Consider the following 17,224-nt stretch of genomic DNA (forward strand, 5'->3'; position numbering starts at 1 on the left):
CTTCCATCAACTCAGGGTGGGCCTGGACTTCATCGCACCTTTGCAGGGCTAAGAAGCAGGAACAAACACACTGCGTGTTGGCTGCCTGTTGGTCAGGATTACCTGCAATGCACTGCAGCTGGCATCGCCCTGTGCAAAACAAGATGTCAGGTCCCTACAGGAGAGGTCTGCTCTGAAGCCTGGAAGCTGAATTTTGTGAGCCTCAGCTTCATCAGGTCTTCTGACTGTTGGGAGGACATCTGCTCAGAGAAGAGACATGTGGCCTGATGGGATCTGCACAGGTGACTTCTGACCTCCTCAGCAATATTGAAACCCCAGGAGGTGTTATGACACCAAATTGTACAACAATTAGTTGTGTCATTGTCCAGGACCCCAGACATGGGTGTGGACGATATTCACTGATTCACAAGGACATACACCTTCTTCCCAGAAGGAGAACTGCCTGTCCCTGTGCAATTAGCTACAGACACGTGGAAAGGGACTCTCTGATCTTTCTTAAACATAGGTTACTCCTATCCTTCACGTGGCTACAACTGCTCCTCACATTCCTGTTCCTACACTCCACATGCCTGACAGGTGACTTTACACCTTCTGTTTTGTGTAACAATTGCACAAAATAGAAACTAGGAAAAAAAAAACACAACCCAACAAAACAAAACACCACCATATTTCGTTTCCATTCTTGTCGGCTTTCATTACATATTGATAAATTACAAGAAAAGAAACAGCCACCAAGAGATGCAATTTCTATTCCAAGTTACAAAGAATGGAAAGTTCTCCAGGGCTAGCCTGTCCCTATGCAGATAAAAATACAGTAATAGCATTTTAGCTCTTTGAAAAGTCACTCACAATTCCAGGTTTTTGCTCTCATTATACGTTCTTCACATTTCTCTCCTTCTTTCTATTTCCCCTTGAAACAAAACAAAGCCAAAGTGCTTCAATAATCTGGAATCTACTGAACAGATCCGTGGTATTTTATAAATAGCAACCAAAGCTGGACCTGAAAGACTGCAGCAGCCGTGGGACTTCATGGATCTATCATGACCAGCTTACTGACTTCTTGCACAGGAAACAGGCTGGAGGTAAAATGCACCAACACTTCCAACTAATTAATATGGCTTTGTTGCATTTAGAGCCTGCTCTCTCTTCTAGCACTGGGAGCATGTTCTCACGTAAGATGGGAAGAGGGATGTCAGTGTGTTAGGGGTGACAGCCCTGTAGGAGAAGCCGGGTGACTCGCCCAAGGCTGTAAGTACAGAGGCCTCCTCCTTAATGACATGGGTAGGCTGCGTGGGCCTCTAAATGGTGGTGTTTGGGCCAGGACACAGCTCTCCTGCTAGCACTCCCACAGACTGTGAAATTGTCACATGCTGAGCCTATGAAACTGTCACAAGCTGAGCCAGGTGTCAGAGCCAGGTCTGCCCCCACCACAGGCAGCTGGCGATGCTCCTGGCCCCTGGAACAGAGAAGGGGGAGCCTGGTGAGAGGCTGGTTTTCACTATGTGCACAGCTTGGGGTAGAGGGTATCACAGCTTTTTAGCAATATTTAAGCACGGGACACAAAGCCAGAAAAGTCAGTTGTTTTTTTTTTTCCTGCAAAATATGGTTAAGGATGTACAGCAGCTGCCCCACTCCCTCTGTGTCAGGTACAGCCCCCAGAGGAGACTGAAAACACACTGGCTGACGGAGGATTTGACAGTCCTGCTCTGATACTATGTGCAGGCACAAGCACAATCATGGGACACAAGAACCTGAAAAAGCAAGGGACTAATGTTTCCCCCATGGACTGGGTCAGGTTCAAAGTCTTCATGGTGAGCCTGCCACAAGAAAGGAGCTGGAGGTTGTGATGAATGATGTTGAAAGGGCTTGCCAATGTTGCTTTCCCCTCGCTGACAAGCCTTAAAACTGGAACCATCACCAGAGGAGAGGAATGCAGACTAGAAAGAGCCTGGAGAGCCCATCAGCCCTGGGAGCTGCCAGAGATCCAGCTGCAGTTCCTCTGAGAAGAGATTTCACAGCCCATGCTGAGACCTGTGCTGTGAGGCGTGCTAGCCAGCTGCTCTGCAGCTTAGACATCTCTGCATAGACCTCCTGATGCTCTGCCATCACTGTCTGATTTCCTCCACAGACCTCCTGCCCAATGAAGTCCTGCATCAGGCTCAAGGTGTGGAAAAAGCTTGCCTTGCTTCTGTTTTAATGGGAAAAGGTTGTAGCTCCTGAGGCCTTAATCCAATACATTTCTCACAACACATTTGAAAAGGAGCATCACAACATTCATAATAAAGGGACAAGGAGAACAACTGTGTGGCCAGCAGCGAAAACCCCAGACACTGCAGACTGTGCTGCTACAATACCACTTCTAGGGCCGTTTCCCTCACGCACGTTTTAGCAGCCTGCCCTTGCGCTGCTCCCTCTGGATGGCAATCCTCACCCAGCTCTGTACATCAGGCCTGTGTCTCAGCTGTTTTTCATTCCATGGAGCAATTTCCAATGATCTAAAGCTTACATAGATTTATGTGCAGTAACTGGGCACTGCCTTGTACCAAATACATATATTTCTAGTTGTTACCTGTGATTGGCAAAATGCTTTTTGAAAATGCAAAGACACTCCTAAGAATAATGGAGCTTTAGTGGCAAATATCATTCAATCTCCAGCATGTCAGCTGGGTCAAAAGCTTTCCTTTAACACACATCCTTTTCTCAAAGATGTATTTACTGATGCCAACACAATTACAACAGAAGAGAACCTGCAGGTTAATAGCTGAGGTGGTACATCCCAATACACTTCTGCTGTTTTTTAACCCCAGGAGGAAGGTCAGCTTTCTTTTGTGTTACGTTTGTAGTGCAATCTGGCTAACAGCTTCCTGGAGGTGCGATATCCCTCTTCTCCAATGACCTGCTCTACTATCTCTGCAAAATCATGGAGGTCTTGCTGAACCTTTTCCTCGCCTGTTTCAGTAGGAAGCCTCAGCCGTGGTACAATGTACACAGGTGTTTAGTGTGGTCACCATACACAGAAAAATGGGCTCTGCAAGATATTAATTGAGAAGAGCCAGACATGCAGCTCTCATGATTTTAAGCTCTTTCTGACTCTCTCAGCAAGGCATGTCTTGGTCACTCCACTAAAATCGGTGGCTTCACGCTGGAAATAAAGAGTCATGTAATGCATCACAGGTTGGGTCCACTTATCTACAGTCTTATCTATGATACAGGTACATAAAAGCAACTAATTTTACCAAGATCTTTCAGTACCTTTACAGAAATGCAATTTCCCATTTTTTAAGTGACATCAACTTCTAGGGAAAAAAAACAAAACAAAACTTTTATTTTCTGATCTAGATTTAAAGCACCAGCTTGGTGCAACAACGCTTGCTCCAGTAATTCACAACACAAGCCTGACTAGCAGCCCAGCATGTGTTGCCAGGACAGTGGGTGTTTTTAAAATAGAGAGCTGCTGCATTTACTGGTAGCTGACAGGCATGCACGATCATTTCATTGAGAGAGGTCCCAGGTGGGAAGCAGCGACTGAGGGCGGCTTTGTAAGCCTCCAGCTCAGCAAGAACTTGTTCCTCAGCTTCCTCCACTGCTGCTATCACAAAGGCAGCCTGAACTCCAGTTCACTGGTTGGCAAAAACAGAATTGGTGCTTTGTGTGACTCATGTTTAATTGGCACATATGTCCATGAGCGATGCAGACCCACCAGCTCCCCTTCCAGCACAGGCATTTCAAAACAGGCACATGTTCTTGGACAAAAATAATGACAAGGATGATTGTCTCTACCTCCATGCTAGTATTGGGGTCAAGGTCATCACACTCTGACTCCTCTGAGCTGTTTGTCTCCTTGTTTGGCAGCATGAAGAGGAAGAAAGAGAACAAGAGATTAGAGGAGAGATTGGTTAGACAGGGCAGAGCAGCAAGGAGTTGTGAGCAGCATGGGGATGGATAACAGGACAGAATATGTTCCAAAAAAAAAACAAACAAAACGAAACCCAAACCCAAACCAAACCAACAACAAAACAAGAGAAGCAAAGGCAAAGACATGCTTTTGCCAGAGGAAAGGTAGTGCTTCTGCAAGTCGTTCGGGCAGTACAACAGCAAGGAAGCAGGAGAAGGAAGCCCCGTGACTACCATGCTGCAGCAGCTGCTGCCCTTAGCTCTGGGTGCGAGGGGCAGCCAGGTGGCAGTGGCAGGGCTTCTCTTTGCGCATGCCATCTGTTTCAAGAGGCATACATGAGGGAAAGCCTCCAGAAAGGAAAACACTTAATCATGGGCTCTCCTGGAGAGGGGTGGATCCATAGTACATGCTCAAGTGCTTTCCTGCATCAAGGCTGGGCTTTGGTTGTGTCAAAACCACAACGAGTATTTGTTTGCTTGCCTCTGCTGGGAGGGATAGCCCCAGATTAGTCCTGAGCAGGCCTCATGGCTGGTTTATAGAGATGGATCCTCTCAATTGGAGCAGAGAAGTCAGGCACTCAATGCAGAAGATGGAGCTTAACCCCACCGTTCTCAACCTTTTCCACACTGGGAGATCTCAGAGAGAGAGAGACAGACACGGACACACACACACACGGACACACACAAAACCCTCTCCTGGCAAGACCAAGTCATCTCTTCCCTGTCTGGTGATATGGAAATAAAGAGGTCATTCAGACCATCTCCCCACAGCGAACTTCTTTAGCATCTCAAGATTGAGAGCCCCTTATCATAATATGTGGGGAAATATTGGCCTGAGGAAAACTTGTCAACATTAAAAAGGCAGTCATTTCACCCGGTGGCTTTCTCACCGCTGCAGTTGCTCTGATGGAGCTGCAGATTGGTCTAGATCAGAGGAAAGTCATTCACTGTTTTCAGTTATTTACAGAACAGTTATTTAACCTCATACATAGTCTTTTAATGAAGATTACTTACTTGTGTATGGGATGCCAGGAAAAAGAAAATGAAAAACAAAGGCTGCATTTTATCTTGCATGCAAAAATCCTGCTAAAATGGATACTACAAAAAAAAAAAAAAAAAAAAAAAAAAAGATAACTGAAGTGGAAAAAAACAAAAACACAACCCAAAATTGCCGCCCCCTCCCTCTCTCAGGAGAGGATGTTATAGGGGGTGAAAAGGATGGGAAGCAGGAGAGTGGCACACAGCTTTCCGTTGGCCTTACTCACTTTAACAGAGACTTTGTTCCCCAGAATATCCTTGGATTTACGTGGCCCATTGGCTTCACTTTTGCCACTGCTCTCCTTTTCCGCCCGCTTTCTCATGCGCAGGGTATGCCATGAACATGACTTCCTGTTGTACCAAAAAACGCAGCAATCAAATGGCAAATCATAGCAGGAAGGAAGGATTGGGAAAGGAGAACCAGCATCCACATTTGCGATTACTGCAATTCCCTAGAAGGTGGAAGCCACCGGCAATACGCCTATCTCTACTTGAGCAATGAGAGTTGAAGTTAAAAAACAAACCAAAGAGTTCTGCAAAGCAGATGTTGTGCCACACTTGCTGTTTAAATGCATGGAGCAAGAAAAAATATCCCATGATGGAAGCAGGCAACTAGAACTCGATCAGCTGGTTTCAGGGACTTTGTCTTGCATTGCCACAAACAGAGACTTATTTTGTTTTTGCTATAGTTAATAGGTCAATTCAGTCCTCAGTCTTGTTGGTTAAAAGCAACAAATGTAATAAATGAGAACCATCTTCATAGATTACTTTGTTGAGCAAATAAAAAGATTTAAGAAATTGAAGGTGTTGCTCCCTACATGTTACTCAGAACACGAATAGCTCAGAAAATGGGAGCTACATCACTAACTTTCCAAGAGATAAGTACTTTCCTAGAATGACAAGCTCTGCTCTGCTTCTCAAGACCAATAATTTCCCATTAGTGTAATATTTGATTTTGCCAATTGGGATAGAGAGGACATCAATCAGTCCATGCTTTTTGACTAGAATCACAGCAGGCATGATTTCCAGAATATTTTTCACCCCTCATTACTGTGCCTGTGACCTTACTCTTGGAAAAAAGAAAAAAAAAAGATCATGTCACCCTTTGTAAGAGCAATGCTGTGTCAACAACAGAAATTGCATATCAAAGCAGACGTAAAAAAATCAAGAAAACAAAACAAAACAAAACATTTCTCAATATGGAATTCATTTGGTTTAAATAGTGGGCAGGTGGGGGAGGATTTGGGAAGTGGTATGTTGTCCAAAGCTGAAAGCTCTCGAAACAGCAGTGTGATGAGCTGGGATCCAGGTTCAAAGCATCTGCCCACCTTTAAGTCATGCAAATTTTATTTGCATGTTTTAAGCCCAATGTTTGGCACATGTCATGTCACGTCTACAGTACCTTGATACATTTTACAAAGCAAGTTGCATGTAATCCAACGATCACCTGCGATGCCAATAAAATGCAGTATGTTAGCAAGGTAGGACTTGAAGGACACCCCACACAGCCGATGCTCCCCCATGATCACTGACGATGATTCATAAGCATCTTTCTGTATTTCAGCACCTGACTGGAGCTGTACAATAGATCATTTTTTTAAAAAGTAAACCCAAGGGCCTCCCAGGAACTGGCTGCACTGATGTAAGACCAAAATGGTTCATGGTGACTGTTTTTGGTGTGGCAGCACTGTGGGCCAGGTGCCTAACAGTGGCATGGAGCTGGTGGCCGGCAGGGGCAGTTGTGTTTTGGCACAATGAGCACCAACACTCCCTGCGCACCCTGGCTGGACAGGAAGGATGGCTTGGTATTTGGGCATTTTTGGGGGGAGGTCTGCATTAGGTGTGCAGACCAGGGGGCATTATCCAGCACTTTGGCACTGTTATATTTTCTTTTATGACATGATAAAGAGTCAAGGATGTGGCTGATGGACTCCCTGACCCTCACCTATCATGATGCTAACACTACTGGATCGAACACATATTTTGTGTATAGTATTTGTCAACAGAAGAAACAGTTTTATTACTTTTAACTCCCCGTGATCTGGCAGACTAGACAGGGCTGAAAACAGCTGCATTTTTAACCCATTAAATTTATATTAGAAAGTCATTCAGGCTTCTTCTTAGTTGCAGGGTTGTTTTAGCTCTGAGTCCGAAAACATGATTTAAGACTGAGAGAGAAGTGCAATACATGTGTCTTTCAATTCTGGTATTCCTTCCTGGCCCCAATTCATATGACTATATTGCAGAATTTGACTGCACAGCTGCCATGAAATCAACATCTTCCACCAGGAGCCCAGTGCTGGGGTGAATGTAAAGGCACATGTTTGCAGACTGTGGTTAGAGGGGAACCCAGGAATAGCTGTGGCACACGAGCAAGAGATGTGCTGAGCAATTTTTTTTTGGCTTAATATTTCATTTGCAATAGCATTCAATAGTATTCCTGAGATCACCAACTGATGGGTCAAGTCACCGTATTTCTTAACTGAGTCTTTAGCAGATAGCAAATTACTACTTTTAGGGAATCTCTCACAAAATCTTTCCTCACATTCAGTTCTTCACCTCAAGGCACTCACATAAGATAACAGAATGTGTAGCATACACCACGCATTACCAAGTAGTCATTTTAGATGTTAAAAGAAATCAATCGGTATTACTGAAAAGAGGGTTGTACCTTCTGTATTTAATACCAAAAAAACACTTTCTTGCATTAGTCATTTCAGACTGACAAATTTCTAAAAATCAAAAAAGAAAAATATATATCCACACATTTGTTAAATAAACAACAAAATGTTATAAACAAAACAAAACTAAACAAAAAAGGGTCAAACTAGTTCTTTTACCTCATTAAAACATGCTCATGGTGAAAATTTATTTTACATATTTAAAATAGTACATTTAAAATTAGTTACATTACAGGTACAATGATGAACATTGCGACTATCCATTATATTGCACAACCTGACTTCATCAATATGAGTTTGTTTCTTTTCTTTCTTTTTAAATAGTGCAAAATACTTTATACAGGAATGTACTTGGATGGGGGTCTTGCAAACCAAAAATATTTTACAAAAGTTACTGCGAACAGAAAAAAAAGAACAAACCAAAACAAACTTAAAAAAAAAAAATGATACAAGCTGTACAAGGAAATTGCCATAGACAACAAAATCTCTCCTCTTAGAGAAGCGAACCTCAGTCCAACTCAGGGCCTGATTATTTTTTTGCTAGATGCTGTTATAACCAATATATAGATTAGTAACTTAATACAACATAAATATAAGTCCAGTCCAAGCAGGTCCATGTTGGTGTAAAATGGTGTAATGTAAAATACATCTTTAACCATTTATGGATTTATTTCTCTCCAAAGTATAAACAAAACCCCACAAAACAAAAATAAGCCAAACCCAAGCTATCCACCATGGCTGCCCGATGCTGGGGATTGACCACTCAACTTGTTCCAATGGCACTGTAGATAAAAATCAGCAGGAATTCCCTACCATTTGGGTTTGTTTATTTTTATTTATTTTTTTTCCTCAAAAAATCCACATAGTGCTCCCAGCGAAGCCAACATGGCACTTACTTGATGCTTCCGTCGCTACTATCTGTGGTGGATTTAGTGAGGGGAGCCAAGATATTGCCAGGGATCCATCCTTCAGCAGCTGGAGAGTGGTCGTTTGCAGGCTGGTACACCAGGAACATGTTCTGCTGGTTGATAGCGAGGATCTGAACCACCTCTCCTTGATTCACACAGATCTCATCCTCCTTCAGTGCATAGTAATCTTTAATCACAACCATGGAAGAGGTCCCATTGCACCCTCCCAATTCAGTCTGTGGAAGTGGACACAAGAGAAACCTGGTGAGCAGGTGGTGCTGAGGAACCTGCCTTTTCTGGCAGCAGCCACAGAAAGCACTTCATTCCCAGCCTAACTGCAACAGGGAAAAAGATACAAAACGCATGCAAGTTCACATAGGTAGAGAAGGATTTTAAGCATCAGCAGGAACCTGATACAAACCAACCTCCTGCTTCAGATTAGATTTCACAGCTGTTCTGAAGGCGACGGTGCCCTAGCAGTGTACTCATTTTGTATTGCAAATGAACTACCTGTGCTGAACCAAATGCAGGGAAAGACCAATGAAAGCTCACATTAGAAGCCAAATGAATACTCACACATTTCATTGATCTTAAATATAGGTCGTATTGGAAAGTGGCTTTGGCCAACCGCAGCCAGCAGCTGGGTCCAACCACCACTGACAGTTACTGCTTCCTTGGTGGTTTGTGTGAATTGTGTTGGGGTAGTGCACACGCACCTGGATTACAACCTTCAGCTGGCATCCTTGGAGCTGTTACGTGAGAAAAGGTCTAAACTATTTAAACCATTGGGGTAGACCTCTTCAGGAATGGGTGGTTAATGGATATTAAAGAGGCCTGAATATTGCTGTTGGTGATACTGCAAATGGAAATTCATTTCACCAAGTCTGCAAACGTAGTGCCCTGAAGAACACTGGGGTCAGGGCTCCGGGCAGGTTCTGTTCCAGATTTCCAGCTGAAGAGCCACCTGCCTGAACGTCAGAGCTTTCACAGTCTCCATTTAACTTCAAATCACATTTCACACCATTGCTTCAGTATGTTGATTCCCGTTGACCTGGTTAGCTGATAATTAAAGCTAACGTCACTGATAGTCTATCGTACAAGAAATGGACTATGAGATCATGTTTTACCAGATGAGTTCAGTACCTTGCTTTGTTCGTACTTGTCTCCGGGCTGTGAGTGTTCATACCCTGTGCTGCCGTTGGAGGTAGATATCTTCAGGGGTGGGAGAGAGGGATTACGGCTTGTAGCCTTCAAAGGCTTCTCAGACCCTACTGGAACAGAAGAATAGGGTCTGCTGTTGGGCTGAGAGACCCTTCCGGTCTGGGGCCTCAGCACTGCTGAGCTACTTTCTTTGCGTTGGTACTCTATGGGAGACTGTAGCGCTGCAAAAGAGGACAAGAATTAGTGATATGCTTTCAATGACATTGAAAAGGGATGTAGGGAATGTATGGGGTGACTCAATTGGAGCAGATACATAAATTGCAAAACAAACAGGCACAGAAAAGGCCACCCATGGAAGCACATGGCATGTTCACAGCTAGACAGGATGCAAGCGTGTCACGCTGTACTGTGCATGAACTGAACGCAGCAGTCCATGCTACTGGGAGGAACAGCTTCTCTAACGAGCACAGTGGGCTAACTCATTTGCCATTCACAGTACACGTAATTGCACTCAGTTTCTTTGAAATTGCACAAATGAAGTATCAGAAAAATAATCCTGAAAAAAAAGTCTGAATAAGAGATGTACAGCTTTTTTATACTGAATTTTGCTTATCATCAGGAAACACAGATTAAGACCCATAAATCTCATTTGTGTATTCCCATGAGAGCTCGACTACTAAATTATCTTCAAATATGCTGCACTGAAACTTTTCTCCCTATGTACTTTCCGTATTAACTGCTTTGGCTCAAAGAAACCACTGGAGATGACCAGCAAGCTAGGAAGTATAGATTGTACAACGATATCAATCCCAGCAGCCCTGACCTCTCCAGAAAACACCCAAAAAGCAATATTAAACAGCTTCACAAGCCTTTAAAAAAGACTGCTTGTGAAAGAGTACATTTTGTAGTCATGGATAGAGCTTACACTCTGGGAAAAGGAAGGACAAAAATACCAGATGGTGAAGAATTTGATATGTTTGGAGGAGAAGGGACAAGGGCTGGGACTCACATGGGATGGGAAAGAGACAGATTTACTAGGCTCAGACTCCCATCCCCAGACCTATGGGTTTGTTTTCTGCATGTCATGTGGCTTTAATGGCTGATTTATAGGCAGTTAATGCTGTGTACATGCACCAGACTAAACCTACTGGAATGCGGAGAGACTAGTCTAGCAGGAGGCAGACAGGAGGACATAATGTCACAGCATCGGCCCAGCCAGGGAACCACAACAGAAGGAATGTCTTTCCCAACAAGAGGAAAAGGAAAGACAAACAGAAAGGCTCAGCACCACACAACATACTCTCTAACGTTCCCCTTCCAGAGAAAGGCAGGGCTGGTCCAACAAGAAACCACTTGATACTAGAGAATGAGACTGAAAAAATCAACACGGCCAGACCACTGTTTTCTTCAAAAGCACACATTTTAACGTAGATCTGGAAGATTAATTGGCTCAAAAGCCTATGCAGTAACCCTTGCCACAGAAGTGACTTGTGTTTCTGCCACACGGACTACCCATTTCACTCGCTTACCTCAACAGCCGCTGAAAATGCTTTGGTCCTGCTGCAGATCAGCCATTGAGGAGGAGGAGGGTTGGGGACATCTTTGACAGTGATTTTGACAGTGACATTTTTCTAGTATATATAGCAGATTAGGCTGCAAGATCTTTAGCAATAAGGCCTGAATTAGTACTCCTCTATCTTGAAACAATACATCCTAATCAGTGCCTTTAAAGGGTGCTCAGCTTGGAGCCCACTGGTGGCTACTAATTCCACAGTTAACTATGACAATGATGCCTGGCTTCCAGTCTCCTATTCAACATCTGTTAGTATTCTTTCAGGCTTCTGGCAAAAATCAATGTTCGTGTACTTCCTCTCTCAAAAAAAACAAAAAACAAAAAACAAAACAAAACAACAACAACAAAAAACTCATAAAACATGATAAAAAAAAGTTACAGATCTATGGCGTTTTTCATAAGAAACACATCCATTGGTGACATATTTTCCTTATCCATTGGTGACATATTTTCTTTACACCTTGCTTCTTAAAAGCAGAAGTAGAGAGCAGTCACTACAGGCAATCATTTGCTGCACAGTCTGTTTCTCAAGCTTAGCAGCGTTTGTTATTCCAAGGGAAAATATGAAAAGCTTGAATATCACAGTGTAATTGCACCAAGTTTTACGTTTATAAACTGACTACGCAAATACTATGGTTCGTGCATGGTGCCTTACTCTCTAGGGCTTCCCAGTTAAAGACAGAAAATCAGAGACAGCTTGGGTAAGAACTCACAGGGAATATCTTGTTATTAAGTTTACATAGCATTGGCTCAGTGTGGATTTAATATGATTTTAAGGACAGAAAACATCCGCTTTAATGAAATGCAAAGCTGAAGAACGTATTTAAAGATTAGTCAGCCTCAATGAGATTACCTCCTAAAAGCCACTTAAATTGTTCTAAACTGGACAAGCTCTACTGGATACAGTATCACTTTCTTGGATCTTATTTATAGGTTTAAAGTAAATCCTTAAGCTTGTGTTTTAATATAAATCTATTTTTATTTCTAGCTTTAGAGATACTGAATATTTTATTCCTAACCCATCATGTTCCTTGCTGGTCTCACAGAACAGAGGCTAAACAGGGGCTATAAGAATGCTTCAGTAGAAAAAGGTACTCACAGGGAAGTAAGTCCTGGTTAGGACAGGGGGGGGAGAAAAAAAAAAAAAAAAAAAAAAGGAAAGACAGACATGGAAGGGATACAAAATCACTGCAGTAGTGTCTACGGAGTCCTCACTAGGTTTACAGAAAAATTTCTGTAGCTGAGCATTACTGGAACTTACTTTTATTCCAATAAGCCCTCATTCAAAGTCAACTGCACTGACACAAAACCTGCAAGTTTTGGTATCAGCCAGTCAAACAGGAGAATTCAAGCTGCTCATCTTACCAATCTCTTCAAGGAATCATTTTACAGTGACTATATGAGGTTCTTTCAATTCTGAGTCATGAAAATCAAACATCAAGCTTTGGAATCACATGAAACACTCTCTTCTCAGCTCAGCCATAGTTTTCAAACTTCCACAAACATCCTTTGTAACCCTTTCCTATTTAACTTTTGAGACGCAAAACTATGCTAAATTCAAATTAACATATATATATATACACACACACATACACACACACACAACTCCACAATGAAGAAAAGAGAAGTTTTGTTTGGATGTGAATTGAAAGAGACTCTTCAGATTTTGCAACAAAAAAATCCACAAGCAGAACACCACAAATCTAACAACTTGTGCCAAGCCAAAATATTTTGATTCAAGCTAGTAAATTTCTTTATAGATCATGTATTGAGTTTTTAAATATCGAATGCTTTTTAATTTAATTTAATTTTTTTTAAATAAGCTCTTTTGAAATGAATAGTACAAAACAATTTTGAAATGAATAGTACAAAACAATTCTGGAAGCTTCCAAAGAAATAATTCCCACTTTCTTGCTTCCAAACAAACAAAAAGATACTATTTTTAATTTTTGACTCTAGTCCTGGTTGCTTCTCTTTCCTTTACCCAATTGTGAGCATGAACAAACTGAAATTGTTAACTGAATGGTTCCTTTTTATTTTCAAAATCTACACTTTTGTTGATCATGAATGTATTATTATTTTTTAAGTAGAAAGACTATTTTAATTTGAAATAGTATTTCAAACAACCCTGAATCTATTCTTAAAGCAGAGCTGACATTTTGAAAAGACCCCTGTTCATGCAGAGCTCCTGTAGTTACCACGGGAAACAAGCCCAGATGTTTCCTTGCCCTCTCTTTTTTTTGTTGTTGTTATTGTAAGCAGTTGCTGCCCCATGGAGTTTAGTATGGGGGCGGATGGATGGTGAGGCAGCCTTCATCCCACCTCATATCCTCAGTTTGTAGCACATGGTGACATTAAATAAGAGGCTCCTGGGGATATGACTTGCTCTGACTAAGTTGCAGATACTGTGTTGATACAATGGCATCCTGGTTTTGACATGGTCTTGGGAAGAGATGCGATTTAAAGCCTCTTTACAGAATAGAAAGCAGCAGGTGATACAGCCTTGCATTTTTAAAGGATCTTGCACGAAAGTACCACCACAGCACGTAACTGGGGGGGGGGGGGGGGGGCTTGAGATCTGAACATGAACCTGACTGATGCAGCAGGTCAACCACACAGCAACCCACCACCAAGCTGCCAAAATCAGCCCACAAGACACCACTAATCGAGGCAGGCCAGAACGACCTGCAGTCTTTAATGCAGGAGGAAGCTCCAGCAGCCTCCGGCTTGGGCTCCAGGGCAACCCAACAGTTCATCACAGGCTTGCCCCATCCTCTTTCACCATCCCACTCAGCTGATCTGGCATGCAGGACTGAGACTTCCACACTGTTACTGAGGTGGTCTCTTTTAACACCAGCTGTCACTTATGACAACTTCTTGCATGTACCGGGCTCTCATTTTCTCCATGGGATTTTCCTTATGAAAAATAAGTTGCTGAATGTTTTCCTTACAGAGGGACCAAAGTTGCAAAGATTATGAGTCCCATTAGCATCACAGTTTGGGAAACATCACAAAGACCATGTACATACCATTTAGGAAATCTCTTTGTGTGTCCAAAACCTGGTTGATGTCCTGTACCCAAGCTTGCTGAATTTCTGGATTAGCTGCCTGTAAAATAACTCTCTCTGATGTTTCCCGGCTCATCAGAGCAAACTTGCAAGGATCATTGTCCACATTTTCTTCAATGATAAGGTAGTTCATCTGAAATAAGCCAAGGTAAGCATGTGTTACATGGAGCACGATTTAGCATTACTCAAGAATCAGAATAAAATTGTTGTGAGAAGTTCCTGACAATAATTGAGTCCAGTATCAGATTGTAAGATTATAGTCAGAAGAACTTGTCTCATAGATTTAGGCAGATATATCTTAAGCTGAAATACGATGCTTAATAGAGCTGTTACAGATGTACCAGACATCCATCTGCCTTGTCTTCAATTACAATTTCTATTTTAAGGTGACACAGACTTGACTGATGTGCTAAAAAGTTACTGTGACACAAAAACATAATTAAGCTGTTCCTATTACGATGTTAATAAGGTCTATCATTCCCCCAATTTAAATGAGTTTACATTTCTTATCCTCCATGGGAAGAAAGTCTCAGTCTTTAGACTATTTTAAGACTGGAATGGACACTGTACAGGGATATACGAAAAAAAAAAAGAGCAATTCTCCACAGATGCTGCAACGGATCTTATTTCTAGAGGATTACACCATCAACTGTGTGCAATCACTTCACTTGACTGTAGTCACAGATACTCTTCCTGGAAATCTCATGGATGGCAATTTCAGCTGCTGTCCTGTAGGATACCTTGTCCTTGTGAGGTATCTGAGTAAGTGTACTCTTAACTTTGAATTCTCCTGAGTTATTCACATCTGTGATAGTAAACAAGAGTAGGCTGGCATATCCTTTCTGCTTTAGAGGGCAATTTGGGGTTACTATAATGGAATCATGACAAGTTAATTTACAAGATAGTGACTGAAACACCCATCCATGCGACTTCACAAGTTAGTCCCATGCAGGCAAAAAAAAAAAAAAAAAAAATCACAAAAAAATACCAACCCACAAACCAAAAAAGGTGGGTCCTCACTGTTAAAGACAGACAGCTCTGAAGACTAAGATCATCACATCCCTCTAGGTCTCTCTCCTGTTGCTCCGAACATCATTCAAGGTATGGAGAAATTTACCCCACATCTGAATGCTGTCCAGCACACAAACTGCAAGACAGATGGAGCCTCTTCCCTCTCTTCTGAGGGTCCCTGTGGAGTTAGTGGGACAGGCAGAAACTCTTCTGACATGAAGACAAGGAAAGGGGTGGACAGTGAGCCTGGCCAGTGCCTCCTCTGAGCTCTTGCTCTTCTGGCTGACAGCCAAAGCAAGCAAGTCAATCCTGGTATGACTCTAAGAAAAGGACTTGCAGGTCAGAGTCCCACACCTACTGTTTGTGTCTTGGAGAGACGCATTTACCAAGGCTACCCACGTAGGTATTTTGAAACCTTGAAAGGTATCCAACTGAGAAATGTGCAAGAAGGGATGTGCTATTTCTGAATGCCAACTTTAAAAAGGGCTCTTTGCTAATGTAGGACATCACGATGAAGCTTGTGTCATGGCCTGAGTGTGACAGACCTTGGAGAAAAGTATTTGGGAATCTAATCTCCTTGGCAGACCTGAATGGCTCCATCTGAAGTCATATGCACTTCTTACTCTAACAGAGAGGCCTCAGTGCTCAGCAGTGGCTGTGACACAGAGGAATTAAATGAGACCTCTGGCGCTGGCAAGGTTCTTCTGCTGTGTGGGAGGATGTGCTCAGCAGAGAAACAGCCCACATCTCTCAGGGAGTGTCTCCCAGGAAGCTGGACAAGTGTGACTGAGGACAGTACTGAAGCATTGCAATGGCCCACGTGCCATAAGATGGCTAGGCAGCCTGGTAATTGCTGCAAAGATAGCAAGGTAGCAAAGAAAGCAGGTAAGAGCCAATACAGGGAATGGTCCTATCCCTGTAGGAAGGCACGAGAGCAAAGCAGAGGCAGCCAGAAGCTGAAGCAGGGGCTGGGAGCAGGCTGTGAGTGCTTTTGGTGCACAGACTCCCTGCTGCAGTGGGGGAGATGCACATGGAGCCACGGGGGATCCCACATTTGCTGCAGGCACAGAAGAACAAGCTGTTTGCCAAATGGAAGAAAACAGGGACTGGAAAATTGTCACACAGAAATTTTAAGGCAACTCAGGCACTGGGAACAGCATTATGTTCATAAGCTGTTTAACTAGAAAAGCAACCCATACCCTTGAGGCAAGCTAATTTTATTGACATTAGAAGAGATTTATTTTTCTCTCTTTATCTACAATATACAATTCAGGAATTGTTTCCTGCAGATAAAAGCTTCATTGTTATACATACAATAAACTGAAGCAAAAATGATTTACATTATTTCTATCTCCAACTTTAATCATGATTTAAATCAGCAGCAGGATAAAACCAAAGCTGATCATCTAAATTAAGATTAATGTTTATTTGTACACTTCAGGTTTTTCCGTTATAACTTATTACTTGGTTGGAAACTATGAAATACAGCGACTTGCAAAGGATATGCTTTTCAGTAAATGCTGCAGTTTCTGTCAGCCAAGAAGATGCCTATTATCTATTGTTTATTATCATAGATCATATGGTTAATATGCATTATTTTCCCTGGCATTGTTCTCTTCTGTTTCATATTAATGCACCATTTAAATTTTAGTGCAAACACATTCATTCTCCCACTCCTTATTTTAACTATATCTTTGGAAAGGAAATCAATCCCAGACTGGTTTATCACCTTTGAATAATCAAGACATTCAGATAAACCAGTGACTTTGCTGTTTCTGCAGCCACAGCAAAGGCTGTTCTACTGAAAGAGGTGTAGCACACATTCACCCTCAGCTACCATTTCAGAGGGGAATTCTGCATTTATTAAACAAACATAAAAACCCCTGAAAA

At 42.4% G+C, this 17,224-nt stretch overlaps 1 protein-coding gene across 8 annotated transcripts in view; it reads right to left on the reverse strand.

The window, feature by feature from the left end:
* Positions 1-17,224, reverse strand: part of KALRN (kalirin RhoGEF kinase) — a 493,218-nt gene that overhangs the window by 15,674 nt on the left and 460,320 nt on the right. For 5 of the 8 annotated variants that reach the window (XM_084289498.1, XM_084289494.1, XM_084289495.1 and 2 more), the window contains 5 exons: positions 14,285-14,456; positions 9,665-9,903; positions 8,510-8,757; positions 5,160-5,283; positions 3,781-3,840 (listed from right to left, as the gene is read on the reverse strand). In XM_084289498.1, the coding sequence (XP_084145624.1) occupies positions 3,781-3,840; positions 5,160-5,283; positions 8,510-8,757; positions 9,665-9,903; positions 14,285-14,456 (843 nt within the window). Of the gene's footprint in view, positions 1-3,780; positions 3,841-4,411; positions 4,819-4,908; positions 4,993-5,159; positions 5,284-8,509; positions 8,758-9,664; positions 9,904-14,284; positions 14,457-17,224 lie in introns of those variants that run through there. The other 3 variants (XR_014618580.1, XR_014618581.1, XM_084289496.1) reach the window with 3 other exon arrangements.

The sequence above is a fragment of the Netta rufina genome (assembly GCF_964035555.1).
Source record: "Netta rufina genome assembly, chromosome: 6".
Taxonomy (NCBI): Eukaryota; Metazoa; Chordata; class Aves; order Anseriformes; family Anatidae; genus Netta; species Netta rufina.